This window comes from Amblyomma mixtum, chromosome 3 (assembly GCF_055824585.1).
Source record: "Amblyomma mixtum isolate Tamu chromosome 3, ASM5582458v1, whole genome shotgun sequence".
Lineage (NCBI taxonomy): Eukaryota > Metazoa > Arthropoda > Arachnida > Ixodida > Ixodidae > Amblyomma > Amblyomma mixtum.
Window position 1 is genome coordinate 169776933 of NC_143014.1, and position 16311 is coordinate 169793243.

The following is a 16311-nucleotide window of genomic DNA, read 5'->3' on the forward strand; positions in this document are numbered from 1 at the left end:
CGTCCGCTCATGCACTTTTTCGGTTTTCACACGTCTTCACGTACTGTAAACAAAAACCACGCGTTCCCGTCCCAAGTCGACCCAGTCCCCTATAATACGATGGCGGAGCTGGTGGGCTTGTTGCGCAGATTTACAGAGTCTCATTCCGTCTTTTCTTTCACGAGGAAACATTTTTCAGTGTGCTATCGAGATAATGCAAAAATGGGTGTCTTCTTGCATAAGCTCATTCACAAATCGAAGTAAGCTTTAATTTTATTGTATTTCTTCGCCGTGAACAAGCATGCGAAGTTCGCCTGTGCGTTTGAGTGTAGTTTGTGGACCCGCATAATTTTTTTTTTAATCGATAAAGCTTACTGTCCATTTTTGGAAAGAAAGAAAGCCACATTTTCCTCAGCTATACTTTCGTGTGGCTTAGACTTAGCCTGATCGCATCGCTGGCAATGGTTAGGATGGGGGCTAGTTGGTACAGTCATGAAATTTATGAGCGTGAACACGGGAGCGCGTGGCAGATAGCCTCGAGCCCTACTTGTGGCGATACGCGGCGGCCGCTTTTAGCAACGTGGTGGAAAGGGCTATGCCGCCTTGCCTGCTTCCAGTAAGCCGAAGGACACACCTCCCTTTCCACTTTGTTTATGAAGGCGGCCGCCGCGTATCGCCACGAGTAGGGTTCGAGGCTATCTGCCACGCGCTCCCGTGTTCGCGCTCATAAGTTTCATGACTTTTGTATGTTTGAAGTCGTTGAGCAGTTTCAGAACGTGCGGGTAGCAGTCCAATGACATACTCGTAGGAATGTAACTAATAACAGACATTGCTCTGAAACTGCACATGGATTTCGAGCATAAAATTTTCTCTTTACTACGGATATGAGGAATGAAGGTACGCCGTTCGCGCCTACTGGACTTGCTGGAATAGTGTTTAGCTGTGTGCTTCTACGGTGATGAAACGCATCCAGTGCCATGTCATGCATTTTTTTTTCTATTTCAGAACGCGACACCCGCAGCAGTACGTATATTCGGTAAGTGTGCTTTATGCCGCTTATTTGCTCTATGTTCTACTGGCAGGGGAAGTTGATGCACTGTAAGGAAACATCGCTGTCCGTTCACGTTCGCAGTCGCTTATTTTCATCTTTCTGCAGGCACCCAACTCGGCTGTGCCATCAGCACCGAAGAAAGTTCAGGAGCGTACCCGGAGGCAGCGAGTACTGAACGCAGTGTTGATGGAGAATCTCTCAAACATCATGGTTACGGGAGACATAAGCGAAAAACTGAGGGGGTGTGCTGTTGAACTCACTCAGGTAAACAGTGTTTATTCGATTTTGCTGGTTCAGAAGAGGTTGTTGAGTGCAAGCCGCTTCTCTATTACTCAATGCATTGAGGTTTGTTTTCCAAACAAATCTTTCTCATTGACATTTCACTCGGCTGCAGCCATTTAACAGCAGAGATAAGCCCTGTCCTTTTTTTTCTTTTCTCCTGCTTTCTGCAAATAGCTTTTTAGTTCTGGATAAATCGTTGTAGTGCTCCCTTTCATGTGTTTTAAAGCATAGAAATTATGTCGAAGTGAGCAAAAGCATCAGACAGTTCATTTGGCATTTTACATTGCAATATTGAAACCAGCCGCATGGACTCACCTCCACGATATGTCTGTTTTGTTATAAAATAAAGCATGGAAAAGGACAAAATAGCAAAGCAAACGAGCACGGTGCTGCGTTTGTTCATTGCTATATCTCTTTATCTCATATGTGTTTTCTGAACTGTATTTTTAACATCTTACCAATAAGCTCAGGGTTTTGTTCCATCTTTTAAATTGGTCGGTTGTGGGAATGGTGAATAAACAATTGTTCAGAGCTGCCTGCCTATTTTTCTTGTTATTATGCACATGCCTGGCTTTTGGATGTTATAACTGTGAGGTGCAGCATGTACAGGGGCACATTTCTTGTAAATGGAAAAAACCAGTCACAAAAGACTAGGGACATGAGGAGTGTACACACCACAATGACTGGACTAACAACTGAGGCACCAGGTTCGAAGATGAAGAAACAAGATTTTCACTGAGCCCTAGTATAGCACCGCTTGGCCGCGCCGCTGCAAAAACAGTAGGGTTCAAAAATTCCTATTTTTCTGCCTTTTCACAGTACCAGCATGATTGATAGAACCATTTTTTTGTAGTACTTCCAATTAAAATTTGGCAGTGAAACTTGGGACATTAAATAAATTGAGTCATATGAGCTGGTACTTTGATTTTTAGCAAATTTTTTGCAGTTTGAAAGCCGCGTCCACCCTATGCCACCTGTTATCAGTAAACAGTGGTTGGCCATTTCCCCTTTAGCCTTCTTTTCTTACACACACCTGTGCATATAAGGGCTGTGGTCAAAAGCCACCGTGTAAATACCGGTCACGTGTGTTCAAACAGGTAGTGCTTTAAGCATGTGTTTTTGTGCTTTAGCTCTTGCTTCCTGAATGCTGCAACAGGTCCCTGGTGTCCCTGGTGGCACCGAAGGCCAGTGCAGATATGTTATTCATCTATCAATTGTCATCAGTATGTGAAATAAAACCATCAGCCCTGTAGATCACTTCAGATGTACTGAAAGAGTGCTTGTGCTTTCCCTATCTTTTTTTTGTCTTGGAAATCAGCATTACTTGTATGTTTCCTTCAGATTTGCTTAACCTGTGTTGCCAGCTCATTGCACTAAACAAGCACACACCACGCAAGAATATCACGCACATTTTTGTCTGTCCAGGTTCGCATATCTGCTGACTGCACCCACCTGAATGTTTACTGGGTTACCTCACTTCAAGAGCACGGGGCTGATAAAAGGGTTGCTGACCTTCTGCAGTCAAATGCTGGATTTCTGAAGTAAGTGCAGTGCGCACTCTGCTTTTAGGTGCCTGCACCTCTTCGTTTCTTGCCCAGCCATATTGTACAAGCCATTTGCACTTATTTTGGCCTGGGATTGGTCCTAGTGTGCAAATGATTGAAGAATTGAGGCACATAAAAAAAATGTGGCTGAGCAGCACCATTTCACTTTTATTTTGTCTTTGTGCTGTATGGCTTGCCTTATCTCTTGTTTATACCTACCGTGATGGCTTAACGGCTTTGGTGTTTGGCTGCTGAGCTCGAGGACGCGTGATCGAATCCCAGTCGCAGCGGATGCATTTCGGTGGAGGTGAAATTGAAAAGCGCCATGTGCTGTGCGGTGTCAGTGTGCATTAGAGCCCCAGGTTGTCGAAATTGGCCTACTGAAATTGCTGCAGAAGTGTTAGACTTCAGGAAAAAAGTTTCTCACTCAAGAGGTGAAAAAGGCAACTGCACCAAAATGGAAACCTCCAAGCACTTGGACATCCAGCCCCGCAATCTCAGTCAGTTTGAAGAGTTAGCAGTGTGTGGTAGATGGACACATGATAACTTTTTCAAACAAAAGAAGGGGCATCTGAAACATGAGCTACTTCAGGGTAGAAGCAATTGTCTTGAATGGCTGAAGAATGCTTGAGCTTCCACCAGTCATTGGTCTAACACTGGCTTTAAAGGTTGAGGTGCTTGCCTTGCAAATGAATTGTCTAGAGTTCAAGGATTTATGGTTGACATGAACTATAAGAAGCAGGGCAGAGTTTGTTTTGAAATAGTTGTGGTGGGGGAGTGCGATGTCATTCATTACACTGTTGACACTTGATGTGGGAATAGATTGACCACCCGTTTTTAGAGGCCCGTGTACTGTGCGATGTCAGTGCACATTAAAGAACCCCAGGTGGTCGAAATATCTGGAGCCCTTCACTACGGCGTCTCTCATAGCCTGAGTTGCTTAGGGACGTTAAACCCCAATAAACCAACCAAATAAACCGATCACCCGTTTTGACCGTTGTGAACATGGTAACATTTGTAACCTCATTAAGGCTGTGTTATTTTATGAGCTCTTGACCGAGTGCACCTGCAGCATAGCAGGCAGTTCTTCAGGCAGCTGGCAAAGCAAATATTTTTAGCTCTGCTGCTTGGCGTGAATGCATCGGGCCAGGACAAGCTTTCCTTATTAATTCATAGTGCGGAAGGCTAAGAAACTTCTGACCAATGCTATGATTATCCAAATCTCTCCTTTTCTGTGTATGTGTCTTGTGCTCTAACCCACCCACCCGCCATGGTGGCTCATTAGCTTTGGTGTTTGTCTGCTAATTTAAGAGTCGCGGAATCGAATCCCTGCTGAAGTGGCCACATTTCAATGGAAGCCACGACACACCACACCACTAAACCAGCCATTGTGAAGAACCGGCTTGCTCGATTGTCCACACCACCACACATCACACCGCACCACGCCACCACCACACCAAACCTTTTAGAAGACCTTTCAGAAAACAGTTTTGCAATGCAGCAAATTTAGCTGATGAAAAGATAAGCAATGATCGTCTACTTGTTAGTGAAAACTGAGCGGCAGTGACAATTTTTCGCAATTCCATCATGGCACACTGCATGCCCGCTGTCGTGAATATCAGAGCAGAACTGCTGCAGAATAGTAAGGCCTTCTGCAGCCTCCTTCACAGGTGCGATGCAGTAGTGGCGGAGCCACCACTCAACGAGCAGCTTGTGATGGCCGTGCATTTGTGGCACATACGACTGCACAGAGGGAAGCGAGGGGAATGCACATTTGCGCCAGAACAGCTCAACGCCTACAAAGAAAAGACCAGCGGCGTGTCAGTCGGCATCCAAACCAGTGCGCAGCTGTCCTTAGCTCTCTGATGCACGGCTGGCAACTGATATCGTCGCAGGCTGGTAGTGAAGCTCAGAAAATGAAACTATGCGGTGACGGGGTGACTGTGATTGACATGGCCCCCCTTCGATTCGTATCTAGGTTGGAGGGGCTGAATTTTTAGCTCATGCAGCGCCGCAAATCTGATGTTTGAAGTTTGAAGTTTGTTTATTTTACATCATAGATGTGGGTAGGTCCGGGTAAAAAGTGATCGCAGATCACTTGAGGGACCCCCGGACCCCCCTTTACATGGCATACAGCAACAAACATCGGAAGATGGTCAAACGCTAGAGACAAAAACTTTTTACACAGACACAGTTATACATACAACACATTTTATACATCATAAAAAAAAGAATATACTTAACAACGTTTTGTAGCTTATTTAAAGGCAGCTTTAATTTCGCGCAAGCTGCTTTTCGAAATATCGATATTCATGGACTGTAATTTGTTTAATAAGTGTGGCATATTGTAACGTAGCATCTGATTGCCGTAGTTGGTGCGACAAAAAGGAATAAACCATTTTTCTGTATTGCGCAGGGTATAAGCCGGTACAGTTTGAGTGAGGCAGGTCAAGTCTAGAAAGGCTCGATTATTATATTGTAGGGATTTCTTGTATCTGGTTGCTAAGTAATATCGGTACAAGCTATGGACTGGTATAATCTGGTAGTGTGAAAATAAGTGATCAGTAGGGGCATGGTAGTCAACATTGGCAATGTAACGGACAGCTTTCTTTTGTAGCATGTAAATTTTATGCATATTTGTTTCTGTTGTAGTTCCCCATACCAAAAAACAGTAGTTTAAGTGTGACAAAAAAATGGCGTTATATATCTTTAGCTTGATTGCAACAGGAAGGAAGTTTCGGAATTTAGCGAGAATACCAACACACCGTGACAGATGAGCGATGACAGAATCTACTTGAGCGTTCCAGCTCATGTGGTTGTGGAAAAGTATTCCTAGTGTTTTAATCGTGTCTTTGAATTCTATGTTGGTGCTCCCAAGTATCTGACTCAACCGCCGCTTTTTTGCGCCCCTTTGAATTGAGTGAATTTAAGGCAGTCCGCGGTACAAATTAAGTGGCTCTAAATTGCATTGAAAATATAGCCAGCCAACCAGCGTTTTGAAATGTATTTGAATTAACTGAAAGTTAAATGGTCCGAGTTTGAATTATTGCTAGTCTACTGCATTGAACACCATGCTTTTTCCAGGATTTACCTCGGGTCATATACTATGGACATGTTTGTGCATTTTGTAAGTTTATTTAGGAGTAAAACCAGGGAGTGCTGTTTGGAGTTTGATTCTTGCAAGTGCCCATTTCTTTAAGTTTATTTTATGCTGGACAGAAATTTGAAGTTTATTGGGTTTTCTGCGGCTCTGGCCTTTAATTTTGAAGGGAGTCTTTCAATTTAATTTTCAATCTGGAAAGGCTTTGTTGAAAGTGAAGCAAGACTCTCCTGTCAAATGCTTAGCAAGGTGTACCTTGCATATAACTTGCAGGTCAGAGTTGATCAAGAGTGGTTTCATTGGTAAAGCTCCAAAAATCACCTTTGTGAAAGATGTCACTTATGGAAGAGGTGCTGAAGTGGAGAGACTTATTGACAAAATCAGTGCTGACATTCCACCAAACTTGGACCTTCCAGAGAGCACGGATGACCAGTTTTCTGATAGCGTGAGTAATTTTGCTAAGAAATTTTTGCTTATGTTTAGTTTCAGTAAACCAGACATGAGAGTGTGATGGAAATTGCGCTGACTTGCATGAATCGTGAGTGCGTGTTCAAGCAGTTTCACAACAGCTGTCATTCCTTTTTTTGATCTTTCTTTATTTATTGTCTTCCTTATCACTGCTGCAGTTTTCCCTAGAGAGTTTCACGGCAGGATTTCGCTTAAGTATACTTTGTTACACATGTACTGGCCCTCGGTGCTTGAAGCATGGGCAGATTTTGCTGATACGTACAGACCTTATCGCTGGGAACAGAGTTCTGGAACCTCCCCATTTTTCTAGCTATTGGGGCTTCAGCAGATTGAGGTTATAAATTTGGAGAGAGTGGTGAACTAGTTGGCAGAAGCTGATACAGCCATGTAGACCAGTGGTTAACCAACCTTTTGAAGTTATTCACTCGTCAGAAATGTACAATGGATTAAATCTGTGGGGTTTGAGAGTTATGAATTCACTAACTTTTTCACAGTGTCTCTCTTTGGCAAGCATTGTGAATATCTGTGGTGGGCCTACAAAGAGCTTTATTAGAGGCTTGTATGTAAAAATTGTACTCTAAACAGCAAATGCTTTGTTGTCAAAATAAGTTGAAACTTTACTGTGTCAAAACAAGGTGAGTTCTTCCAGCGCCTCCTTTATACTTTCTGTGCCTGGGCGAACGCTCTCCTCAGGCCGTCGGGCGCTGGCTCCGCCGCCGCTCGCGGCTGCCGCAAGGAGGCGCTGTGTGAGTAGAATACGTCGCGCGCGGCGGGTACGATTCTTGTTTCTTTTTCAAGGATCAGGCTGGGCGCACTTCTGCCGTGTCATTTTCAGCTGCAGGGCCAACCATTACGTTCATGAAGAACGTTTATTGGTGGTTCGTGCTTCACGATATCAGCAACACGACGCAGCCCATACACCAACATTTTCCGGATGCTCGACAGTGCTGATCCGCGGCTTGAATGGCTTGAAATCACTTTACTTATGTATTTAGAAGGGCTAAAAAAAAGATCTGGGCATACCCGTGAATTTTTTACAGACGAAACCTATCAGACAATTCTGATCACTACCTATTTCACAGTGGCGTGTGTCAAATATCTGCTGACTGAGGAGAAGTTTTTTTTTCTTCCTCACCCGAAAATTCAACAGCGATCCAATTTAATCCCTGTTTGGTAGTTTGCGAATGTCATCCGGGTGTAACAGCATGTTGGATGTTCTGGCTGCAATGTCAGGTCTCGAAAAGCTACTGAAGACCGGGATCGCTGCGTCTAATTCAGCATCCAATATTGCCCACAAAGAATGTGCTTCGATGTCAAGACTCCTACCCGCTGACGTCCTTTCTTCTGCGCAACCAACTTCTACTTCAGCTCCAAAGTCTCCCCTGACGACGACTGTGCAAGCAGCGCCGAAGCTGTCGAGAGCAAGATTGGTGCTTCAGAGGCTTACTACCACAATTTTGCCACAGCACCTGCCGTCGCTTCAGACCTCGGCTATCGCTTATGTGGGCGGTTACATTGCGCGAGTTGTTGGCGAGCATATGGATTGCGAGAACTGCCTTACTTTGTGTACGAAGCCGGTTAGCAACCAGCCACTCCTTCAGTTCACCCGCAGCCAAGACCGGGGTGGGCTGCTCTACCCGTCAGATCAACTTCTCTTCTCGACACATTAAGAGCTTTTGCTGACCACGCCCTGCAGGACGATCAGACCTTGAAAAAGCCTCTCACTAACCTGGTGGCACTGACATAGCTGGTGGCACTGACATCAGGCCGCATTTTTCGCGCGTACCATACACGCTCAAGTTGAGCGTCAACGATGCGACTCGAGACACCATGCAGTCTTGCAGGAGGTGCGCGGCAGATCAATTGATGAAACCACATGGCAAAGCTCCACATTTTCTAGCGCCAACTCTGGCTTCGTTGGCGACAATGGTAACTCTCGAAAACTTTACAGAGGAAACGTGGGATCAGGTACCGCTTTGGAAGCAGTCTAACGTCTTTAGGTGCTACTTACATGAGTAAACAACAGCACGCAACGTAGCTCTTCCAGAGCCCAAGCTTTCAGTATTAGCTGCTGCCAAGCACTGCTTTCAGATAACGACCCTCAGACAAGCGAACTTAGAGGTGACAGAACAATTTTCCACGCAGTGGATTTAAGCAGGCGCGCACTGTCATATCAGCGCAGCAGACGACGCGCGGGCGCATTGCACAGCAGTAGCCGCGAAAGAAACGACTAAAATGGTCCGGTTACCCTTAGCGACAAGTGCTTCCGAGCTCCCTTTTAAAAAAAAGTTTTGATTGTACTTGAAACAACATGAATGCAACCGAAAACTCAACGACAGAAGAGCAGCGAACGGTCTGCGTTTCTATGAGCGACGGCGCGGCAGTGATCCTACTCCGGTGGCGGCGCGTGGCGGCGAAAGGCCGTACTAGCCCCGACGGCGGGCTCCCATTGTTCGCCTCTCGTTCTCCCAGGCACAGAAAGTATAGAGGAGGCGCTGGTTCTTCAGAGCATTCTAGTTTGTGTTCTGAGGTTATATTTGTCCACATTGCAGAGCTAAAGGGGGAAAAATTTCAAGGTAGGAAATGATGCAGGCATTTCTTATAGCTATTGACCAGTGTTGAAGAATCTATACTCCAGTGTAATTACTCCACATGTATTTGAACTCTACAGTTAATAGAAGTGACAAAAAATCTTAATGCTGTGAACAGTTGCCTGTGGTACACTTTCTACATGAGACTTAGAATGTAGATTTTTGATACTTTTATAGTTTTCAAAATGTTTTCATAATATGTGCGTTAATCGTAGGCTCTACTTTGCAAGTTGAAAATCACTTGGAAATCAGTTTTCTTAGGACATATTCCAAACTTGTCTTCTCTTTTTTTTTCTATTTGTGCAAGAAGTTTGAGGGACTGACATCTGACGCAAACATGTGAAGAAAGTATGCTGCAAATGAAAAGATCTTGCCTTTATATTATAAAATCATGCCTAAGAGAAGAATTTTTTATTTTTATTGCACATGGCATTGTGCGCCGCGGTGACTTAGTGGTTACGGCGCTCAGCTGCTGGCCCAAAAGACATGGGTTCGATCCCGACCGTGGCGGCCGAATTTCGATGGCGACGAAATTGTAGAGGCTCGTGTCCTGTGCGATGTCAGTGCACGTTAAAGAACCCCAGGTGGTAGGAATTTCCGGAGCCCTTCACTACGACGTCCCTCATAGCTTGAGTTGCTTTGGGATGTTAAACCCAAATAAACCAAACCAAACCATTCTGCAGTGAAATATTAGCGCTGTCAGTGTGCCTCACCCTGTGACAACACCTTAGTGATGTATAATCTACCTGTTGAATGCATTTTGTTCTCTCTTTTTAAAAAAAAAAAAAATGTTTGCTACATTATACTAGTTTTTAAGTTCTCAGCTCTGGATCTTCTTTTACAGAGAGTCTTTATTGAAAGGTATCATTTCCTTTCTGTCAGTGGGTGGGAATGTGTAATAGTAGCAGCCTTCATATCATGGTGTGGCATGCACCAGTGCTTTTGTATGGACGCACACAAAGTGTGCAATTATATATACATTAAAATAGAAGTTGTGTGAGAGTCCTGAAGGCATGTGCTATAATGGCAGCTGAATTGTTGAACAAAAGATTACTTTCTTATTGCTGGGGCTGCATTTGCTTTTGGTTTCTCTTTTTTGTTGTCATGCTGGTGTCTTCACAAGCAGTTGAAAAATCACTGCCACACAGAAAAAAGACAAAAAATTTGGCAGAGTCACTAAGACTACTTACATGTGAGAATGCGAAAGCATTAAAATGCTGAGTCATGCTACACTGCAGCAGTAGAAGTGCTGATTCATTGTCATGACTATGACTATGTGTGATGACTACGCTACTTGTAAAGTGCTGAGGCATGCTACATTGCAGAATGGTTATGAGTATATGCATCATGACCATGACGACGCATATTTTGTACAAACTCTATACCGCGTGTTCCGTATTTATCTGTCCCTGTTACGAAAAATTCCGCTGCGCAATCTACTGAACTATATGGGCTCAAAACGCCGACTACAAGGTACCTTATGATGGTCTTCGTCTTTCGATAAGTAATTTAACATCTAAAATTGCCTGCATTTTCGGGAATCGGCGAAAAACTGCATTGAGCTGCGGCAGAACTTTCCGTCCAAGCGAGCAAAGAAGCCACTTTGACAGGTTGCGCCATCTGGCGAGTGGTGAGGCAACCGATGTCACGGCTTGGGGCTGGAATGCGCACCTCGTGCGGTTTCTTGGGATGTGCGTGTCGTCTGCTCCTTGAAATTAACACCGCTCGCCAGATGGCGCAGTCTGTCAGACTGGCTTCTTTGCTCGCCTGGACGAAAAGTTCTGCCGCAGCCGAATGCAGTTTTTCGCCGATTCCTGAAAATGTAGGCAAGTTTAGATGTTAAATTACATATCGAAAGACGAAGACTATCATAAGTTACCTTGTAGTCGGCGTTGCAGCCCATACAGTCCAGTAGTTTGCGCAGGAGAATTTTTTCTAACACGGACAGATAAATACGGAACAGGCGGTACATCTTTCATTACGTCACTTGTAAAGTGCTGAGTCAAGATATGCTGCAAAATGACTATGAGTCATGACTATAACTACAAGTCATTACTTTCCTAGGTCATAATACGTTATGTTTCTTCATTCATGACTATAAATGTTTGCTTATGTGTTGTGACTTAATACAGCGGCCTTCTTACATTGCCCGAATTTCGTACCATGGACGGCAATAGATAGCGGACGATGGCTTTCGTGGTCATGGGACTCAGGATGCGTTCAAATTAGTAACAAGAAAATAAGACTAGTTTTCTAGCTTCAAGGCAGATGGTGCAGCATGTTCAAAAACGGCGTGTAAACATTTGAAATTGGTGTTTGCATCTATCGTTAACAGTCTAAAGATGGTCAGTGGGCACGGTAGGGAAAGAATTAAGTGTATCAGGTGCGCTGGAGTGACTTCTTTGTTGCGGAGACGAAAAATCGTAAATAAGGGTTTTCTTTTTAGGATTGATTTGCAAATTGTTATTCTGGCACCAGTCCTGGTTATTCTGGCATTATCCTAAGTTTGCTAACTGGCCCAGCTTTTTGCATTAAACACTGCTGCAGGGAGCTGCTCTTCATGATGAAACAGAACATTCACATCCCGCAGTTAACTCCCGAGGTGCACCGCATTTCGGTATACCTTATGGCCATTGACAACGAAGACTCGGGCCTAAGAATGATTACCTAGATAGCTGTGTATTACAGCGTCAATGTAGCCATGATTTATTTCAGGGCACTTCTGGGGAAGTTCAGGGAAGAATTAAAAAAACAAAAACATCTTGCAGAGCATATTCATCTTGTCATTGTTGCTGCACTACTCTTTGAAATACTTTAACCTCTGCCTAAATTTATCAATTGAACATTATTGACGATTGACAGTTTATCAACTTGACCTGACAACACCATATTATCAGCATTAACAAACACACAGGACTATTCAGTAATGTCTCAAATTGCACTGAAAACAAACTTGGCCTGGCTATTCCAAAAGTAGTGCCACTTCATCCTCGGGATTCTCAGCATTAGTTGTTAGCCATGCTACATAGCACCGTCCCTCTTTACACACCACAGTGCCAGTGCAGTGTTCTCTTGTATCATGCTGCAGCGCCATATCGTCTTCCACTGCATTGTATTGTAGCTGTGAACCCTTACTTTCTATGCTGAGTCTCTGTATATTCTATCATCCTTGCCTCTTGGCACTACTGCTGGTGCTCACTTCTTCTGTACTCAACAGCAGCTGCCAGACCCCTTGCCATCTCTGCTGCACTTCTGCAGTGCAGTTCTTCCCTGTTACTGTCGTCGTCCTTTGTTGTGGTGCTCCGCTTCCTGCTGCATCGCACTTCTATCACCTTCCTCCTACCCGCTCTCCTGTTCTTCTTACCCCCCTTGCTGTGTGGACGTCTATGCCAACATCATGCATTTTGTGGTTCCTCCCATTGGCAGATGTCATTGTGAAAGAGAAAGGCATAGCATGTGACTCACTTCATAGTGTCTCCCTTGAGGCATTAGTGGGCAGGATGCTGATGCAGTCACCAGCATATGCTATATGGGCAGCATCTACTTTCTCGTAAACAAGTTAGTCTGGTCTTTTGAAAGGTATTATGGCTGATTTAAATTGGGACGTGTTGCATAGTTTTCGCAGTGGATCCCGAGAGGTGCATGGATTGCCTGGCTTACCACACAGACTAGTCATGCTTCAGAATAACAGGTTGTTTGGCGAGTTGGTGCATGATGCAAGAGAACAGCGGTGCAACACAGCACAGGAAAGAACACAACATATGCGCATACTACCAACTGTTTATTTTACAGAAAAGAGGCCTACTTATAACACCAAACTCAGGCATGTGACACATCGCATGATCACTTCGAACACAGCCGGCAACATGAAGGCTTATAAACCCATGAATGACCCTTCTAATCGCTTTCGTACAAAGCACCGCCATTATTGTCTTAACAAAACAGGTAATTCTGGGCAAAAGCACCATCAAGCGTTCATAGCAAACCCATTGTCAAACAAGTGAAGCAATAGCAGTCAGCATACAAAAGAGCTTAAACCAAATTAAAAAGAAAAGGTGGTATGGTTTTTAACGTAATTAAAGCAAGTAGGTGTGCAAAAGCATGTATTTAGCATGGTTTTCTCATGGTTTTGCTTTGCTGGGTTGTCAGCACATCTGGTGACGATGTTAGACTCAGGTTAAACTCTGATCGAGGTTAAGCTGATCTCATCTGTTCGCGCCGAAGATGGAAGTTGATGAAGACGATGATGTGCAGTGCACAGCGCAAGAATGTATTGCAGTTTAACACGAGGCGTGATCGGCTGCGGCGATAGCATAGTGCTCTCGTGCAGTGGCCAGCAAAGCTGATCTGTTCGCGCCACCACGGCTTCAAAACCCAGCGGCAGCAATATTTATTTTATTTGCTTTCGCACTCAAATTCCAATAACAACAAAGCTATCAGCAATAACAAAGGAAAAAGCAAACAATATCCATTTTTTTCTTTTCCTTTCAGTCCCGCAGACCTAATAACAGCAATCAAAGGTTTCTTCATGAGACCATGTCATCGGAAAGAGGTTTCGAGAAATGTAATTTAATTGTTTTGAAGAGCTACAGAAATGTTGCTAACACATGTGCTGCCTCTCTTTTTAATCAAAAAGCCTCCAGTATTTCACGCGCTACCTGATCGCAACTCCTGCCTAGAATCTTAATGCCACTTAGCACCGCTCATACTTGACTTCTTTGCAGTGGTGTGGCAAATTGGACCCACCGTTGTTCTTTAGTGATTTCTCGTGCTCCCCTGCACTTTCATTAGTACAGTGGCCTTCTTGCCTATGTAGACACCTCCACAAGTCAGTGGGATTTTGTACACCACTCCGACCACGCACCTGGGTCTCGCAAGCCCCACTGATGACAGCACCTGCCATCGCAGAGCAGTGGTGCATCGCTTAACCGCTGCACTACTTCTCAGGAGTGGGGTAATGACTCCCAGGGATCTGTGAATATAAATAGGGATTATAAAATAGGGATTGACCAATTCCGCATGTATGGCCACTAACTGATTATTGCTATCTGAACACCAGAACCGAGGTGAAAACCTAAGTGCTAGCGCACCTAATTTGTATTTGTCCTAACAATGCAAAGTGACCGTCATTTTTAACTTTTTTCATTTTTATGTGCTTTATAAAACCATATGCCTTGTGGTTTTAGCCATGTACCATTCATTTCAAAAGCTTCTGTGCTGAAGCTTTTGCTTCTGTGCCTTGCTTGTGGCTTGTACAGTATGGCATCTGCAGTGCTCAGAACACAACAGTTTATTAAGAGTTGCCCTTATAAAATTTCTTGCTGGTTGTGTCAGATGACATGTTCTTCATTCATTGCAGGAAAGTGCTATAGAGAGTGCTAGCACAAGTGCAACAGATGGTCCTTCAAAGCCGTATGTTCCCCCTGATATGAAGATAGACGTTTATGGACTGGATCGTGCTGTCATTATGAGACAAGTTCTGCTCAAGACTAAGGGACTTGGCAGGACTCCCTTGGAAGGACCAACTTTTCTAAAACCTGGCACTGAGAACTCGAAGGAGACTCAGGCCCGAATGTTGAGCCTTGCAGAATATGTGCAACAACGGAAGCTCAAAAGTCGCCTACAGATCAAGGCTGAGAGGGAGGCACAGAGAAGCCTGTCTGGGATTCATGGGAACCTAGATGAAAAGCATCCACCAGAGAATGTATCTTACCCCGAAGTGAACTACGAGGTGGACATTGATGAGGAGGTGGAAGACTTATCTAATGTGTCATTCTTGGATGAACAAGAGCGATGAACAGAGCATAATTTTTATTCTTCTGAATGTCCTTGCACCTTGGCTTTATAGCGTCTAACAGTTTGTTCGCAAGATTATGACACTTTTTTCGATTAATTTAATGTATACATTATCTTCCATCTAATCAACAGGTAGCTGCATTAAAAAAGTCAATCTCAGCCTGGAACAGAGATAAAGAAGGTTCGCTGATGCACTCGCTGCCAAGTTTCTGTATGTGGTAGGCTTCTAGGCTTATCCGTGCTGTCCTGTCTTTACTTTTACCAAGAACCTTTGTCTCCTCAAACCGGGCCACACATGCTCCACAAATACTTACATGTGCAACAAGATGCTTGTATTTATCGTTTTTCTTTTCTAAGTTTAGGGCGTGTTCCCCCTAGACGGTCGTTGACACAACGGTTCTTGGTAAAAGTAAAGACAGGACAGCACGGATAAGCCTAGAAGCCTACCACATACAGAAACTTGGCAGCGAGTGCATCAGTGAACCTCCTTTATCTCTGTTCCAGGCTGAGATTGACTTTTTTAATGCAGCTACCTGTTGATTAGATGGAAGATAAACGGAAGTGTGATGCCGTTGCCTACCCGCGCATGCGCGCCCGCGATTTGATGGCTCTGACACAACCCTTGTTTTTTGTCATCTTTTCTGTCACGATCCTTCGGCCTATAAAAGGTGTGGCTTTCGACGAATAAATCCAGTTGACAGTTAGCGCTTGTGTGTGTGTTTCGTCTCTCTTGTCCGTGTCTTTGTTTGCGCTATAACATTTGTACTTCAAGATGAACTACCAACTCGCCCAACAGGAAGTTTTAATGACCCTTACCTTTAGTTGAATCCTTTTCGTTATACCTTTGGGGATTTTCCTCTTTTGTTAGAGGTTATATTTAAAAAGTTTTGATACCTCATTGGGTCCTCAGCCAAGGCAGTTTTTTAATTGAATTTAGAAATTCATGAGAGAAAAAAAAAAAACTAACTGTGAAATGCTGTAGTGGGCACATACCATTATCTGCATAGCGTGAACAGAAAGGTGATACATGCAAGAGTAGACATCTTTTCAGTACTATGATGTTTGCTGGAGTATATAGAATTTGCAGGTTTTCCTGAAATTTTTTTGTCATTGAACCTTGTGCAGTGATGTGAAATATATACATTTTTGCGCAAGTGATGGCAATACCTTTGTTCATGTTAGTGCTGGCAGCTTTTATGATAACGGAGCATGCTGCAATTACAATTTGGCCAAGTACATGTACGCAGTGTGCTACCGATTTCCTTTTGAAGGAGTAGTAATCAGACTGAAGGAAGCTAGCTTCATTGTGTCATTCTGTGAGACCAGAAGTTTCAAAATGCATGATTGGAGCAAGTTGAACTGTAGTGTGGACATGAAAATGGGTGGTATATGTGTGATATTATTGAAGCTTTTTATGTGTGTGTGTGAGCACTACAGAAAATAGTAATTGAAGGCCTCCTTAATTGAGGGGAGATGCGAGTCTTAAAATGAAAATTTTTA

General features: G+C 43.9%; 1 protein-coding gene across 1 annotated transcript; it reads left to right on the top strand.

The window, feature by feature from the left end:
* Positions 1 to 19: 19 nt before the first annotated feature.
* LOC149352678 (putative ribosome-binding factor A, mitochondrial) lies at positions 20 to 15236 on the top strand. Its single transcript, XM_089581899.1, has 6 exons — positions 20 to 239; positions 985 to 1015; positions 1136 to 1294; positions 2738 to 2853; positions 6230 to 6401; positions 14375 to 15236. Exons 1-6 carry the CDS (start codon positions 100 to 102, stop codon positions 14810 to 14812), a joined length of 1056 nt encoding a protein of 351 aa, XP_089438025.1. The 5' UTR covers positions 20 to 99; the 3' UTR covers positions 14813 to 15236.
* The last annotated feature ends 1075 nt before the right edge of the window (positions 15237 to 16311 follow it).